Source organism: Dipodomys merriami, unplaced genomic scaffold, assembly GCF_024711535.1.
Source record: "Dipodomys merriami isolate MVZ:Mamm:240054 unplaced genomic scaffold, mDipMer1.0.p SCAF_2, whole genome shotgun sequence".
NCBI lineage: Eukaryota > Metazoa > Chordata > Mammalia > Rodentia > Heteromyidae > Dipodomys > Dipodomys merriami.
Window position 1 is genome coordinate 122,651,680 of NW_027203381.1, and position 15,413 is coordinate 122,667,092.

The 15,413-nt window shown below is 49.1% G+C and overlaps 1 protein-coding gene across 4 annotated transcripts in view; it reads left to right on the top strand.

The window, feature by feature from the left end:
- Positions 1-15,413, top strand: part of LOC138832617 (disco-interacting protein 2 homolog A-like) — a 93,096-nt gene that overhangs the window by 70,957 nt on the left and 6,726 nt on the right. For 2 of the 4 annotated variants that reach the window (XM_070030900.1, XM_070030902.1), the window contains 15 exons: positions 399-513; positions 2,723-2,924; positions 3,970-4,079; positions 4,188-4,268; positions 5,722-5,845; positions 7,207-7,328; positions 7,449-7,560; positions 8,303-8,412; positions 8,865-8,995; positions 9,431-9,599; positions 9,852-10,022; positions 10,645-10,674; positions 11,665-11,726; positions 12,524-12,581; positions 15,044-15,118. In XM_070030900.1, the coding sequence (XP_069887001.1) occupies positions 399-513; positions 2,723-2,924; positions 3,970-4,079; positions 4,188-4,268; positions 5,722-5,845; positions 7,207-7,328; positions 7,449-7,560; positions 8,303-8,412; positions 8,865-8,995; positions 9,431-9,599; positions 9,852-10,022; positions 10,645-10,674; positions 11,665-11,726; positions 12,524-12,581; positions 15,044-15,118 (1,672 nt within the window). The remainder of the gene's footprint in view (positions 1-398; positions 514-2,722; positions 2,925-3,969; positions 4,080-4,187; positions 4,269-5,721; positions 5,846-7,206; positions 7,329-7,448; positions 7,561-8,302; positions 8,413-8,864; positions 8,996-9,430; positions 9,600-9,851; positions 10,023-10,644; positions 10,675-11,664; positions 11,727-12,523; positions 12,582-15,043; positions 15,119-15,413) is intronic. The other 2 variants (XM_070030901.1, XM_070030903.1) reach the window with 2 other exon arrangements.

Here is a 15,413-nt window from a genome sequence, read left to right on the forward strand (position 1 = left end):
GAAGTTGAGCATAGTGGCATGTCCCTGTCATCCCAGCTACTGTGGAAAATAGGAATATCAAATAGTGACAAATAGAAATACCAAGGTACATGAGCAAGAAGCAAGATTGTATCTCAAAAACCAGTGGGAAAGGGGACTAAAGGTGTGACCCAGTGGTAGAACACCTGCCTCGCAGCCTAAGGCCTTGAATTTGAACCCCAGGATTGAAAACAAAAAGCCATGCATAGCACTGAACCTCTCTTATTTTGTGAATGAAAACTTATTTCAGCTCTATTCAAGGAGACTAGAATCTGAGTCACTTTATGAACTTGAAGCAAGCAGTCCCTTGACTGAACTTGAGGCACTGGTGTAGCCTACATTTTCTGAGGAAGAGTTTCTGTGTTCTGCCGCTCCCCTAGGATTGCTGTGTTCTCTGTGACTGTGCTGCGTGATGACCGGGTTGTCTTGGTGGCTGAGCAGCGGCCAGAGGCCTCCGAGGAGGACAGCTTCCAGTGGATGAGCCGAGTGCTCCAGGTGGGTGCTCCCAGCCAGGCACATCTCACAGCCTCTGGAGGGTATTGAGTAGCGACAGGGCTGTGCCATAGAGCCTTTCCTTCACCGTGTGATTCCCCAACTCTTAATAGGTTTTATGGAGCATTTCAAATATGTCAGGTATAAAGAGAATAGTGTCTTAGCTCCTGGGTTCCTATAATCCTGCTTCCTGTTGCATCTGTACCACCAGAAACACCATCAACATACCTTAAAAATTAGCAGTAAATTTTGTGTGTGTATGGATATAGGGGTTTTAACTCAGGACCTCATACTCACTTGGCTGGCTTGCTTGGCTGGTGCTCTACCATTTATGCCATTCTTCCTGCCTTGCTTTTTGCTGATTCTTTTGGAGATGGAGTTTGATGGACTTTTCTGCCCTGTTGGCCTTGAACTGCAGTCCTCTGGATCTCAGTCCCCCAAAGGAGCACTAAGTATGAGCCATCTGTGCTGGCCCAGTAATACTTGATACAATTAAACATCTAATCAGTGTTTAAACTTCTCAGTCATCTAATGGTTATCTAGTTTCTTAGACTCAGAATCGAAACAAGATCACAAATTACAGCTGATAAGACCAAATCTTTAAGGCATTTTTAGAAAAGGTTCATCATTTTCCTTGCCCTTCACTTCAGGAGAAAACAAGTTTTCTGGTAGCATTCTCTGGCCTGACTTGTTATGACTTCACAGTTGTGTGTCACTGAATGTGTCCTCTGTCCCCTGTGATTACTGTCAACTGGTGGCTGTATCTGGAGGTGTCATTAAAGTTATGGCCGTTCTCCTGGTGAAACTCCCCCCGGAAGGTGACTTGTGGAACTCTGGTCCACCTTGGCTTGGCACTCCCATATCCTGTGCTGTGATATGTTGTCTGTGCTGTATGAGATTTTTTTTTTTTTGGTGCCAGCCCTGGGGCTTGAACTCAGAGTCTGGGCACTATCTCTGAGCTCTTTTGCTCAAGGGTAGTACTGTATCACTTGAGCCACCGCTCCACTTCTTGCCCTGTTTGGTGATTAATTGGTGATGAGTGTCACAAACTTTTCTGTCTAGGCTGGCTTCAAGCAGTGACCCTAGATCTTAGCCTTCTGAATAGCTAGGATTATAGGTGTGAACTACCAGTGCCTAGTTAGCCTTTGATCCAGTTGTCCCCTCTTCTTCATCAGCTGCAGCAGCTAGCTGAGTACCTGAGGCTGGTTGTACAGGAAACCTAAGTGAGAGTAACAAATCATTTAGGAATGACTCTTGAGTCACTTTGGTTTGTTTCATCACGAATTAATGGACTAAAACATTTGGCTCTGTTTTTGTGTGTTTTAGCTGTGGGTTTTATCTTTCAGAGGGCAGTGGAAACCCCTTGACATCTCCTGGTGTCTCCAAGGTTGTAGAAGAAGCAGGAAGCTCAGAGGCACAGGACACCTGTCCTGTGCAACAAGGGGTCCAATGTCAGAGGCTACTCGGTGTTACTGGCTTGATGCACTGGATATTCTTGATGTTACTGTCTTGGTCTCTGTCCCTGGGCCCATCTGAGAGGGAAGAGTAGAAATGCTGTTGAAGTCCTGTTAGACAGCACCTTTGGAGCTGTGTCACCAGCCAGTTCTGATTCGATCCATTCGCCAGCTTCATTTTACTTTCAGTTATGAGGGACTGCTTTTAAAAATTTGACATTCCATCCTAAGCATGGTCCCAGATTTAGATCCAAAAGCAAGACTGTTCAGACATTTCTGTTCTTGCTGGCTCACCCTTTCCCGACAGATGCACTGCAGTCAGTTACAGACTTGTGTGTGTCCCTCTATTCTTGGGTGACTCCTTATGTGAGTGCCCATTGCCTATGTACGTAGCAAGTGGTCTCCTCTTGTCTCTCTCCATGTGTGAAAGCTTGTGTATGTGTGCATGGGTCTCCCTGTTCTGAGTAACACCATCTGTATGTGCATGCACTGTGTGTGTCTCTCCTTGCCTGTGTGTGCATACTCTGTGTGTGTGTGTGTGCATGTCTTTTTGTTTGTAGTTAACATAGTGTGTATACGTGCGACTCCCCTTTCTTGGTTGAGTGTCAGAAATATTCACACTTTCTACTCCCTCTCACTTATCCACACATCCCATAGATTCTCTGCTCCTGGACCTCTCTGTCCCACGTGGTGTCTGCTTCCAGCTTCTCCAGACCCTGGGCTGGTAGCATGTGCTCATCAGGGTCCTTGCCTTCTAGGCCATCGACAGCATCCATCAGGTAGGGGTGTACTGCCTGGCCTTGGTTCCTGCCAACACCTTGCCCAAGGCTCCTCTTGGAGGGATTCACATTTCTGAAACCAAACAGCGCTTTCTGGAAGGGACACTGCACCCATGTAATGTGCTGATGTGCCCTCACACCTGTGTCACCAACCTCCCCAAACCACGTCAGAAACAGCCAGGTTAGTTGTACCTAACAGTATGACTCTCTAGTCTTAAAATTGGCAGTAGTCACACCATGGTTAGAACCTCGAGTGGTACCCGTTAGGGACAATTGTATTGGTAAATCTGAGGTAGTATTTAGCTGTGGGCAGCTGGGAGATGGCTCCTGGAGGGTCGAATGCACACCCATGAGCAGGCTTGGGCTATGGGAAGGAAGGGGCCCTGCTGGGACCACTGTGCAGTGAGTGTCAGCCCTGTGACCGGCCACAGGTTTGATGGCACCTTGGAAGTTTCTCAGTGGTCTGTTTCCCACCCTGATATTACCCATTTGAAAACTAGTTTTAAAAACAGCTTTAACTGTATGTATAGTGTGTCATTGCTTTGGTTACATCAATTTTTAGCACAAGCCTATTTTTCTTTTGTTAATTATTAGTCACATAACCCTTGTTATTATTATTATTGCTATTATTAGTGTGTGTGTGTTTGTGTGTGTGTGCGTGCGCGCGTGTGCGTGGTGGTCCTGGTGTTTGAACTCAGGGCCTGGCCACTATCCCTGAGATGTTTTTGCTCAATGCTAGTGCTCTACCACTTGAGCCATAGCTCTATGTTCAGCTTTTTGGTAGTTTATTAGAGATAAGAGTATTGCAGACTTTTGCATTCAAGCTGGCTTCAAACCTCAATCCTCAGTTCTCAACCTCCTGAATAGCTGGGATTACAGGCATCAGCCACTGGTGTCCTGCTGGACACATTATTTTATTACTAAATAAAATAAATTTCATCAATATTTAATTTTCTGATTTATGCATACAATAAACTAAAAATATGTGAAGAATTTGGTTGAGGTCCCAAGGGTTTGGGGTTTGGTCCCAAGGGTTGAGGTCCCACATTTCTCCACATGACATTTATATTAGAAAAGAGAGTTTCTTTGTCACTCAGCATAAACATGTGGTTGGTTTTCTGAATAATTTTATGAAAAGAGTTCAATGTCTAATGCAAGCACATTTTAAGTCACATGATAAATTTAGATTGGAAGTTGACATCTTCTCACTCAGAATCCATTTCTAGAGGTTGGACCAGCCTCGATGATTGTTGGGAACTTGGTTGCTGGAAAGAGAATTGCACAGGCCTCTGGAAGAGAGCTGGCCCACCTAGAGGACAGTGACCAGGCTCGGAAGGTAATGTGTGGCTTCTGGGAGAGGGGAGGGAGCGTAGCGTTTGACTCCCCGGGTAGTGGGTCTGCAGCTCCACCTCCGCCCTGTGCTAAGTCAGCCCTCCTCTTGCAGTCCCCGTTCCTGGTCGATGTGCTGCAGTGGCGGGCTCACACCACCCCTGACCATCCACTGTTCCTGTTGCTGAGTGCCAAGGTGCGAGCAAGGCTGTGCCTAGTCCCTCTTCAGTCGGTTACTCCAGGATCCTTACTACCCTCGTGTTCAAAGAATAGCACAGCTCCTCATCAAGATATTTTCTCTGTCTTCTGCTTTCCTTGTGTGGCCCTGTCTTTTTGTGCAAGCCACACAATAGTCCTTCTGTTGATTTTGTATGTAGCAGGAAAATTCTCATCATCTCCATTTTTAATTAAAGATAGTATAAATATAAATAGTTTGCTGGGCACCGCTGGCTCACGCCTGTCATCCTAGCTGCTCAGGAGGCTGAGATCTGAGGATTGTAGTTCAAAACCAGTCCAGGCAGGAAAGTCCGTGAGACTCTTATCTCCAATTAACCACCAGAAAAAAAAAATGGCAAGTGGTGCTGTGGCTCAAGTGGTAGAGCACTCAATTTGAGCTGAAGAGCTCAGGGACAGTGCCCAGGCCCAGAGATCAAGCCCCACGACCGACAAAAAATAAATAAAAATTACACACACACACACACACACACACACACACACACACACACACACACACACACACACACACACACACACACACACACACACACACACACACACACACACACACACACACACACACACACACACACACACACACACACACACACACACACACACACACACACACACACACACAGAGTTCTAGATTTGTAAGCTTAAAGGAAATGTTTGTGTGGTAAAACTTAGGTATTTAGATTTTATAGCATTATTTGAAATGTAGACTTTATATTGGTTTTTAGATTTGAAATGACAAATCCTACTTATTCTCTGAGCCTGCTGCCTGTGTATTTGGAAAATTTATATTTTGAATACCTTGTAGTGTGCTTTACACTGTATACTAGGAGTGTCATATTTCTTATTTTGAAACACTCCCCAACTTAGACATTTAACTCTTCCCCTAAATCACAAGTGTTCAGAAGACCAACCACAAAGGGAGAGGCTATAATCCTCTTCTCCCAGTATGAGCAGGGATACATGAGTCCCTGTGAGCCATAGCATGATAACCAGCTGTAAGAAAATGCTGTGTACTCACTCAGGGTCAGTTTTTCTGTTTTGCTTTTTTGAGACAGAATCTTGTACTATGGTGATTATTTAAATTATCGCCATCTTCAAATAAAAAGAGAAAGAGAAAGATGATATGAATAGTTAAAGAGAACTTAGATACTTATTATATTATTACTTGTGATATATTTGAAGTAGAAGTAATTGGTTAGAACAGCTAAAGGTGTTCTATACTGGCAGTCCCGATTCTGTCCAGTGAGTGGGGTGCCTGTCCCTCTGCTTCATGCAGTTAGCTGACACCAGCATTACCCAGGGCTGTCGACATGCGGTGCCTGTCACAAGAGCCAGGTGTGCAGAGGCTCAGTCTTCAGATCGACACTCTCTACCTCCCTGTGTCTGCACACTGACAGAATCGATTGCCTTCCCAGGGCACAGTCACCAGCACTGCCACCTGTGTCCAGCTGCACAAGAGGGCTGAAAGGGTGGCAGCTGCTCTAATGGAGAAGGGGAGACTGGACGCAGGGGATCATGTGGCTTTGGTCTACCCCCCAGGTGAGTGTACACCTGGGGCCCTCCATCTTAGGTGTCAGCAGGAGCCCCTGTGGCCAGCCAGGACCCCGTAGCTGGTCCTCTGAGGGACTTCTGTCTATCCCATCTTCCTTCTCCTGGGCTGAGGTGTGCTCATCTCCCCAGGTGCTCCATTATGATTATCCAGAGCAGGATCTAGTCCTGGGGAATCTGGGGCTGCCATGGTTAGTTGGACTCCTCAGTGAGCAGAGCCAGAATATCAAACTAACAGGACTGCCTCTTAGGGACAACTGTTGGCTCTTGGTACATGCTGTTTTTCCAGCTTCTTCTACAGAGCCTGTTTCTTCACACCCCAAGCCTCCTATTTAGGGCAGAAATGACAAGACTGGAACATCCCAAGGTCATGCACTTGCTGTATCCAATATTGACATTCAGCATTACCCATGTGGGTGTGTGCAGCCACCTTTGTGGCTTTCAAGTATAAGCTGGAGTTTTGGCATGTGGTCACTTGCTCCCTTCTTGGAATGACTGCTGCCCTCCCTTCCTCCTGCTTGGATGTAGTTCTGTCTATTCCCACCCAAATGAGTCAGACTAACTCTGGAAAATGGGTTTTAAGCATGGCATGACTTTCCTCCAAGCTTCTTGGGGAATTTAAACCCTGGGCCTGGTATGGGTGAGGGAGCAGGAAGCCTAAAGCCTACAGCACACTGTCCCCGGGGATCTCTGAGACCATGGAGGTCTGGAGGTACAGCTGGAAACCTCTGTCATAGACAGCTTGTCTCAGCAGTTTTCCTCCAGGGTCTTGTGTGAAGACCTGTGCACCCTCCCAGTGCTCAGGGATGTGCCTAGTGCTGCCTAGGTGAGTATCTGGGACTTCTCTGTAGCCTCGGGTCTGGGAATGTGGCTCAGTGGAACAGTGCTGGCCTAGCATGCATGAGGCCATGGGTTCAATTCCTCAGTACCACATACACAGAAAAAGCTGGAAGTAGTGCTGTGGCTCAAGTGGTAGAGTGCTAGCCTTGGTCAAAAGAAGCTCAGGGACAGTGCCCAGGCCCTGAGTTCCAGCCTTAGGACTGGTTAAAACAAACAAACCCAAAACCGTATGCAGCCTCAGTCTTCTTGCTTACACCCTAGTCCCTCTGCCACTTGGCCATCGAGGGAGTGGAAGATACCCTCTTCTCTGCCACACTGTCTACACAGGCCAGGTTTCATAAATACAGGTCAGTTTAGAATCAGTCATGGCTGTCTCACAAGGAATCTCACAAGGAAATCTTGGCTTGATTCTCCCTTGTCTCTGTGGACAAGTATTCTTGGTCATCTTTACCAGGCCTGGACTTGGATACCCATGCTGTAATCCCTGGGCTCACTACCTGCTCTCTTTCCAGGGGTAGACCTCATTGCTGCATTCTACGGCTGCCTATACTGTGGCTGCGTGCCTGTTACTGTGAGACCTCCACACCCCCAGAACCTAGGCACCACTCTGCCAACAGTGAAGATGATTGTGGAGGTGCGCTTACTCGGATCCATAGACCCCTCCTCGTGTATCACCACCGCTGCAAGGTGGCACGCAGGTGAAGGGCAAAGCTCACCGCTTACCTAGACCCTCCCTCACTTCTGTGTGGCACAGGTCAGCAAGTCTGTTTGCGTCCTCAGCACCCAGGCCATCACAAGGCTGCTCAAGTCCAAGGAAGCAGCCACCGCTGTGGATATCAGGACCTGGCCAACCATCCTAGACACGGGTAAGTGTCTCCAACAGCTGGACTCACCAGGACAAACTCCTTCTCTTCCTCTGCTGTAGGACTTGTTTTCCTTCCTTCCTTCCTTCCTTCCTTCCTTCCTTCCTTCCTTCCTTCCTTCCTTCCTTCCTTCCTTCCTTCTTTCCTTTCTTCCTTCCTTCCTTCCTTCCTTCCTTTCTTCTTTTCTTCCTTCCTCCCTCCTTCCCTCCCTCCCTCCTTCCCTCCCTTCCTCCTTCCTTCTTCCTTTTCTTTTTCTTTCTCTCTCTGGTCTTCTTTCCCTCTTTCTCTTCCTTCCATCCTTTCTTTCTTTCTTTCTTTCTTTCTTTCTTTCTTTCTTTCTTTCTTTCTTTCTTTCTTTCTTTCTTTCTTTCTCTTTCTCTTTCTCTCTCTTTCCTTCCTTCTTTCTTTCTTTCTTTCTTTCTTTCTTTCTTTCTTTCTTTCTTTCTTTCTTTCTTTCTTTCTTTCTTTCTTTCTTTCTTTCTTTCTTTCTTTCTTTCCCACTTTTCCCCACTCCCCCAGTCTCCCAGTCTCCACAGACTCAGAGAGTCCTGAAGAACCTGCACGGCCACACTCCCTGGAGGGAGAAGCCTTCCCACGTGCACACACAGGAGAGCTCCTGCCACAGTGCAACTTCCCAAGCACAAACCAGCACCCCCCCCCCACTCTTGCCTGTGGAGGCTGAAGCCTTTACCTGTGCAGAGTATGGGCAGGAACAGAAATGTGACTCACGTCTTCTGTTTAACAGATGACATACCAAAAAAGAAAGTAGCTAGCATTTTCAGACCGCCCTCCCCAGACGTGCTTGCCTACCTGGACTTCAGCGTGTCGACTACTGGGATCTTGGCAGGGGTGAAGGTAGGCCTTGCTGAGCCCTTGTTTGCTCTAGCCTCGACCACTAAGGGAATGGACAGAGTGATGCTGATGTAGCTTTCAGCAGATCCTTGTGATGCAGAGCACAGAGCAACAGTATTGTTTTTTAAAATTTGTGTTAAAATTGATGTTTTATGGTAATGTCTAGCTGTTCTAATGTATGACTAGCCCCTAGGAAAAGACAGCTTTGATGAGTCTTATTTTCCTAGGCACTAGGAGGGTAATTAAAGACCTCTGCTGTCCTGGACTCTTGCTCAGAGATGCTAGTGTACGGCTTTCAGAGCATTACTCAGGTTCTGTGGGGATGAAGAGGCTGTGCTGCTGTAGTGTAGAGCCCCGTCCCCCCCCCCCCGCCTCCTGCCATGTTGACTCAGAGCAGATTCTGTGCTGACCCCTCTTCTTGCACCGCTGAGCAGGTCTTTCTTCCACTCCCTCAGATGTCTCACGCAGCCACAAGTGCCTTGTGCCGCTCCATAAAGCTGCAGTGTGAACTGTACCCCTCGAGACAGATTGCCATCTGCCTGGACCCCTACTGTGGCCTGGGCTTCGCACTGTGGTGTCTTTGCAGGTGAGAGCAGAGCCCACCACACACAGGCCTGTGTCCTGTAGCAATTGAACATCCAGGAAGCTGAAGAGACACGCAAGTGGGTTTATTTGAGGATGAGGTAGATAGGAGTGTGGGCCTACGGTGGAATAAAAGAATAAAAATAGTTTTCATGAGCTACAGATGCTATCCATTATTAGTTATTGAGAATTTGTCGAGAGCTGTGAAGCGAGGGCCTTCTTTGGAAGAAGGAGCCCTCAGCACGGAGTATCCATGGATGCTTCTGAAGTGTTTTCTGTGTAAAGCCAGGTTCCTTGTATGTCACTCCCAGACTAAATACCACAGTACGGCTCCTGGACGTTGAGCAAGCCTGTGCCGTCCTGGCTGGAGAAGCAGTGTCCTTGAGGAAGGAAAGAGTGTGGCTGGCTCTTTCCTAACTTCTCCTCCACCTCCCAACAGTGTCTACTCAGGACACCAGTCGGTGCTGGTGCCCCCATTGGAGTTGGAGAGCAATGTGTCCCTGTGGCTGTCAGCCGTCAGCCAGTACAAGGCCCGCGTCACCTTCTGCTCCTATTCAGTGATGGAGATGTGCACCAAGGGCCTGGGCACACAGACTGGTGCCCTCCGGGTAAGTACCTGCACCGTGGGGCTCCTTCAGCTGCACATTCAGTGGAGAGGAAAATGTGGGAAGGGCGTAGTGGGTAGATGGGACACCAAGTATAAATTCTTAGATCAAGACAGGCTGAGGGAACAAACAGGGTTATATTTCTTTGCCTTGTACGCTCAGACCTAGGGCAAACACCACATGTTTTAGGGACCTTCCAGAAGGTCCCGGAGCCCCGGACTGCTCGTTGTAGACCAGCTCCCTGTTCCTTCATAGATGAAGGGGGTGAACCTGTCGTGTGTGCGCACCTGCATGGTGGTGGCTGAGGAGCGGCCCAGAATTGCGCTGACACAGTCCTTTTCCAAGCTCTTCAAGGACCTGGGCTTGCCGGCTCGTGCTGTGAGCACCACCTTCGGGTGCAGGGTCAATGTGGCCATCTGTCTCCAGGTAAGGTGGCCATGCCCGGGATCACCAGGACCTGTGGCAGGTGCAGTCAGAGACACAGGTTCCCAGGCTGGCATTAGTATGAAGTTTTCTGCCTACCTGGGTCTTGAACAAATGAAAAGGCATAGCTCAGAGGCAGCGACATCTCTTCTCCAGAGCAGAATGGGGTCCTTTTCTGGGCCCCTGAAGTACCTGTTGAGCACATGCCTGTCTTCAGAGCGGTCATTTGGCAGGGAAGGCCTCCATGTAGAGGCTGCGTGTGTCAGAGCCTGCTCTGACTCGGCCTGCTCTCCACTTGGAGCCCCAGGCCTTGGGAGTGAGGAACTTGACTGGGTCTCGTCTTGGTGTTCCTTCCTGTGCTGATTGGTGGCTCTGAGTTAAGACCTGAACCTGCTCCTTTGCTCCATGCTGGATATATGGGAAGGCATCTAACCTGTGTGTGTTGCAATCTGGGTGCCAAGCATGATGCCAGAGCTCCTCATGGAATACCTGTGTTTGCTCTTCAAGATACTGTGATGTGTTTTGCTTTCTCTCACGTGTTTCTCATGTGGCCTGTGGCCTTCTGTTTGTTTCCTGTGCTGTCTCCTCCCTGTCTCCCTCTGCTGGCCGCCTTGGCCTCTGTCAGCCCAACAGGCTGGGAAAGCTGGCTGAGCAGGTATGATCTTGACCTCACCTTCCACCTTGTTGGTGCCTCTGTTCTATCCCCCTGCCTCCCCATGAGTTCATGTGACCTTTATGTGGATTCAAGACTAGTACCTATTTCCTTTGTTAGCTTATTTGTCACCATAGATACCGCTTGACATATTACAAAAGCTCCTTTGTAACCATATTTTAAAGTAAAACTAGCTGAATACCAGTGGATCATAGCTATATTCCTAGCTCCTCAGGAGACTGAGATCTGAGGATTATGGTTCAAAGCCTGCCCAAGCAGCAAAGTATGTGAGGTTCTTATCTCCAGTTAACCCACTAAAGAGCCAGAAGTAGAATTGTTGCTCAAGTGGTAGAGCACTAGCCTCGAGGCAGTGGGGGGCGGGGTGGGGGGGTGGGAAGCATTAGAGACAGTGCCCAGCTCCTGAGTTCAAACTCCAGGACCAATAACAAGTAAAACTTTGCCTATACATTCTCAGTTCAGAGGATTAATTATTCCAGGGTAGATGTAGGTGGGATATCTGAGCTCTTCAGGAGGTGATACTGATGAAGACGATCACTTAGTCAATATTCCTTATCAGCAAAATGACTCATGCTGTCCTTTAATCAGGACCAATGTCAAATGCAAGACCTGGAAGTCAAGATGAGAGTCCGTCTCATGAGTGGCCCCTCCCCTGTGCTAGGTCCCTGGTCAGTGCCGGTGGAAATGTCCCCGGCTGCCGTGAGGCTTCCCCTCATATCAGTAGACCAGTGGGATAGGAAATTGGTAGAGCTGACATGAAAATCATGTGACCTGACGTTTCCATTCAGTATTATTGCATGTGTCACTCCTAATTGTCAAGCCATGTAGATATATGGGTGGATGTCCAGGACCCTGCGCTCTGGGATAGTCTGGCTGCAAGGAGCAGAGCTGCCCGTGTTGGCAGCCCTCACGCCACCCCTGCCCAGAGCTGAGGCCGTGAGGGTCCTGAAGGAAGTTCTTCTGATATTCTTGCAGGGCACAGCTGGCCCAGACCCCACAACTGTCTACGTGGACATGCGGGCCCTACGCCACGACAGGTAATGCCCCTCTCCTTGCCTGCCTCTTTGGAGCAAAGTGACACAGGCTGTGTGTGCCCTGAATGTATCTCAAGGCCCAATGCTCTAGTGAACAGCTGGCCGTGTTGGGCTCCAGAGGCCCAGGTGTCAGTAGATGTCTGGCTGAGTTGGGGCCGTGTGTACTGAGACCAGGGTCAGCACTGTGGGCTTACTCAGGCTGTGGGAGAGACGGACTTCTGCCTCTGCCTCCCATGTTCCCAGAACTGCCTCAAACTCTCTTTGTATTTAATCCACACAGTGCTGCAGCTAATAGGAGCGACCATACATTAGATAGTTGCCTTTCTTGGGACAGGAGAACCAGCTAATGACAAAAACTTTCTTACCTGAACTTTCTTGTTTAGCATCTGCTTTAGTTTTCACATCAGAAACATGTTCTGGGTCCTGGTATGTGTTGCTGGCCTTCCATGTGTATGTTCAGGGTCCTTCCTTGATGGAAAGCTTGAAAGCTATGTTTGATCCTCACACGTAGCTGTACTGCAAACAGTTGGTACGGTTTACTGGCTGGGTCCCCTGGGCAGGCCCACAGCACAGCCCCTGCCATGAGCATAGGGTGGACGGGAAGTAGCCCTGGGACCAGTGCTTCAAGGCCTCAGGGCCATCGGTAACCCAGCACCCCAGACTGTTGCCTAAGACGCTTTATGGCAACAGATTACCCTAGAGCCTCTCATCACCTTATGAGTTGCTTGTTTTTTTTTTTTAATGGGAATTACTGTCTGTGTAAGTGAATTCTATTTTGAAATCTTCCCCTGCAATTCCAGGGTTCGTTTGGTGGAACGGGGTTCTCCGCACAGTCTGCCGTTGATGGAGTCTGGAAAGGTAGCACGCAGGATTCCTATGCTTCCAGCTTGCCAGTCCCATCGCCAGCACCCCCTGGTGGGCAGTTGTGGCCATGCGCTTCTGGTGTACATGTTGGCTGGCCTCTGGCATGGCTGGGAGGCTGCACTTTCCTCCTCACTGCAGGCACCGAGAGTGAAACCAGTCTAAGTTGGGAACACATGGATCTCAATAGAGGGAGAGTTCGAGGGTGGGAGCAGAGGAGCTGCTTCTGCGCCAGGGGGTGGGAGACTGCAGGGAGACCGGCCCCTGGCTGGCCTGCATCCACACAGAGCGGTCACAGGTGCCCAGCTCCCCCATAGCTGGGGTCCTAAGGGAGACACCTGCAGGCCATAGTGGAGGAGACAGCTTGAGGAGTAACGGTAAGCCCTCCCTTCAGCTTCCAGTCACAGCGGTGGCTGTCCCGGGACCGAGGACGGGGAGCTTATGCCCTAGGTCAAGGTGGCAGCAAAGAAGAGGCTCCTTCATGGCTCACTGCAGGGATTGATTCTGGAATGGGGAAGAGTGGGCGGAGCTATGAAACAGCTTAAGGGTGCTCAGGTTAAAACTGAGCTGCTGAGCCTGGCGCTGGTGACTCACACCTGTAATCCTAGCTACTCAGGAAGCCAGCCCAGGCAAGAAAGTGTGTGAGACTCTTATCTCTAATCGCCAAAAGCCGGAGGTGGAGCTATGGCTCAAGTGGTAGAATGTTAACCTCAAGCAATATATACGTATATATACACACACACACATAGCACATATATATGTATACACACACACACATATATGTGTATATATATATATATATACATATGTATCAGGGATGGTGCCCAGACCCTGAATTCAAGCCCAAGAGGACAGGCACATAACAAAAAACCCAGAGCTGTTCAAAGGGATCAGCAGATATAGGTTCAGGGGACCAGGCATCCTTGGAACCAGAAAAGGTCCAAAGGGATGGCTAAGAAGATTGAGATTGACAGGTTATGGAGGGGTAGGCAGCATGTCCTAGTGTGGCTGGGGACCCAAGCACGCAGATCCTCCTGGGTACTGTGGCAGGGCCCAGGTGGGAGCTACTGGGAGGCCAGTAGACTGTGCTAGAGCTGAGGGACAGATGAGCATAGGAAGGGGCAGAGTCTCACCAAGCTCACGTTCCCTGTCCCCATCTTGCAGTCTCTTTGAGAAACAGACCATCTGAGAGCCAGATCAGATGTGGTCCAGCGAGTAGTGGTCCATTTGTGTGAAGAGCTGAGACCCTCAGCCCCTTCTGAGCTGGAGTTCATGCACGATGTTGCAGTCCTTTGTGTCAACTTCGCATGTTTCTCTGTGTGACAATTCTGAGTCCCCTCAGTACCTGCTCCCATGTTGCTATGTGTGGCTGTACTGTAATGGTTTTACCCCTTTGTTGTTTCTTTTCCCTCCCTCTACTGTGAGGCTGATAAAGTGAGATTTGACTTTAGGGTTAAGATGAGCCACAAGGGGAGAGGGTAGGAGTTCCAGTTGCATTCTGGGAGATGGGACAGTGCTAGCAGGACAGGACAGAGCAAAGAAGGGCCTGGGGCCCACCACAGGCACATCCCTTCTCGTGATCCCTGGCCCCTGTTCCATCTGCAAGAGGTCCACACTGTCATTGCCCTGTTTCATATTTGTGAGACTGAGATGCAGTACATAGCCAAGATTGTGCAGCAGGTGATCTATCTTGAGCCCAAGAGTCACTGGGTCTGGACGTGGGAGCATGCATAGTGACACAGCCTCCACCCAGGCTGCATTAGTCAGTATATAGTCACAGTGCAGGCCTTCTGAATAGGCAGGGCCCTGGGGAAGGAGGAGGCTCAACCCAGTTGACAGACTTGACCCTCCCACAAGACTGGCTGCCTGCTGGTGGTGGCAGAGGGTCCTCTGCCTTAGTAGACGCCCAGGGTCAGCAGGTTAAACCAGAATACTCCCTCCCCTCCCAGCAAAGAAAGACAGGCCGCGTTCGCAAGAACTAGGGCTATTTTGTTCAGATTCACAACTTCTTCCTTTTTTTTTTTTTTTTAATGGTCCTGGGGCTTGAACTCAGGGCCTGGACTCTGTCTCGGAGCCTCTCTGTGTTCAAGGCTAGTGCTCTACCATTTGAACCATAGTGCCACTTTCGGATTTTTCTGAGTAGTTCATTAGAGATAAAGAGACTGTTCTGTCTGGGTTGGCTTTGAACCGTGATCCTCAAATCTCAGCCTGTTGAGTAGCTAGGAGTTATAGGCCACTGGCATCTGGCTACAACTTATTTCTATCATCTGTTAATCTCTCTTTTTTTAAAAAAAATTGAAGTTAGGTTTGGAGTGGCTTTTTAACTTTGCAGCCTGCTGTGAGCATGTCAGTCCTTGGACTGGTTTCCAAGGGAAGCTTTGTTCCCAGCACCACTGCACCAGGAGTCTTGTATTATTTATTTTTTCCAATGAGGACCTTTAACAGCTCTCTTCTTCCAGATCCTTCCCGGGGTAAAGGTCATCATTGCACACACTGAGACCAAAGGGCCCCTTGGAGACTCACACCTGGGCGAGGTGAGTGCTAGCTAAGGCTCCCTGGCTTTGCTCTTCTTCTTTACTGCCCCAGACTGAAGCGTTGTAAGCCCTGTGGTCACATGTGTGTGGGATTCCAAAAGCTGTGTGCTCCTAGACCTATGTGGGTTTCAGCGTGTCATAGGTCAAGCTACCTCTCCATATGGGTACCCTGCCAGCAGAGGGAGACTCGGTTTGGGAGGTCAAGGAACCAGGAGCAGCAGAAGAGCAGGGGCCTGGCAGAGCCCATCAGTGTCCCAGTAAGACCAGGTAGGGGCACAGGGCTCAGAGCCACACC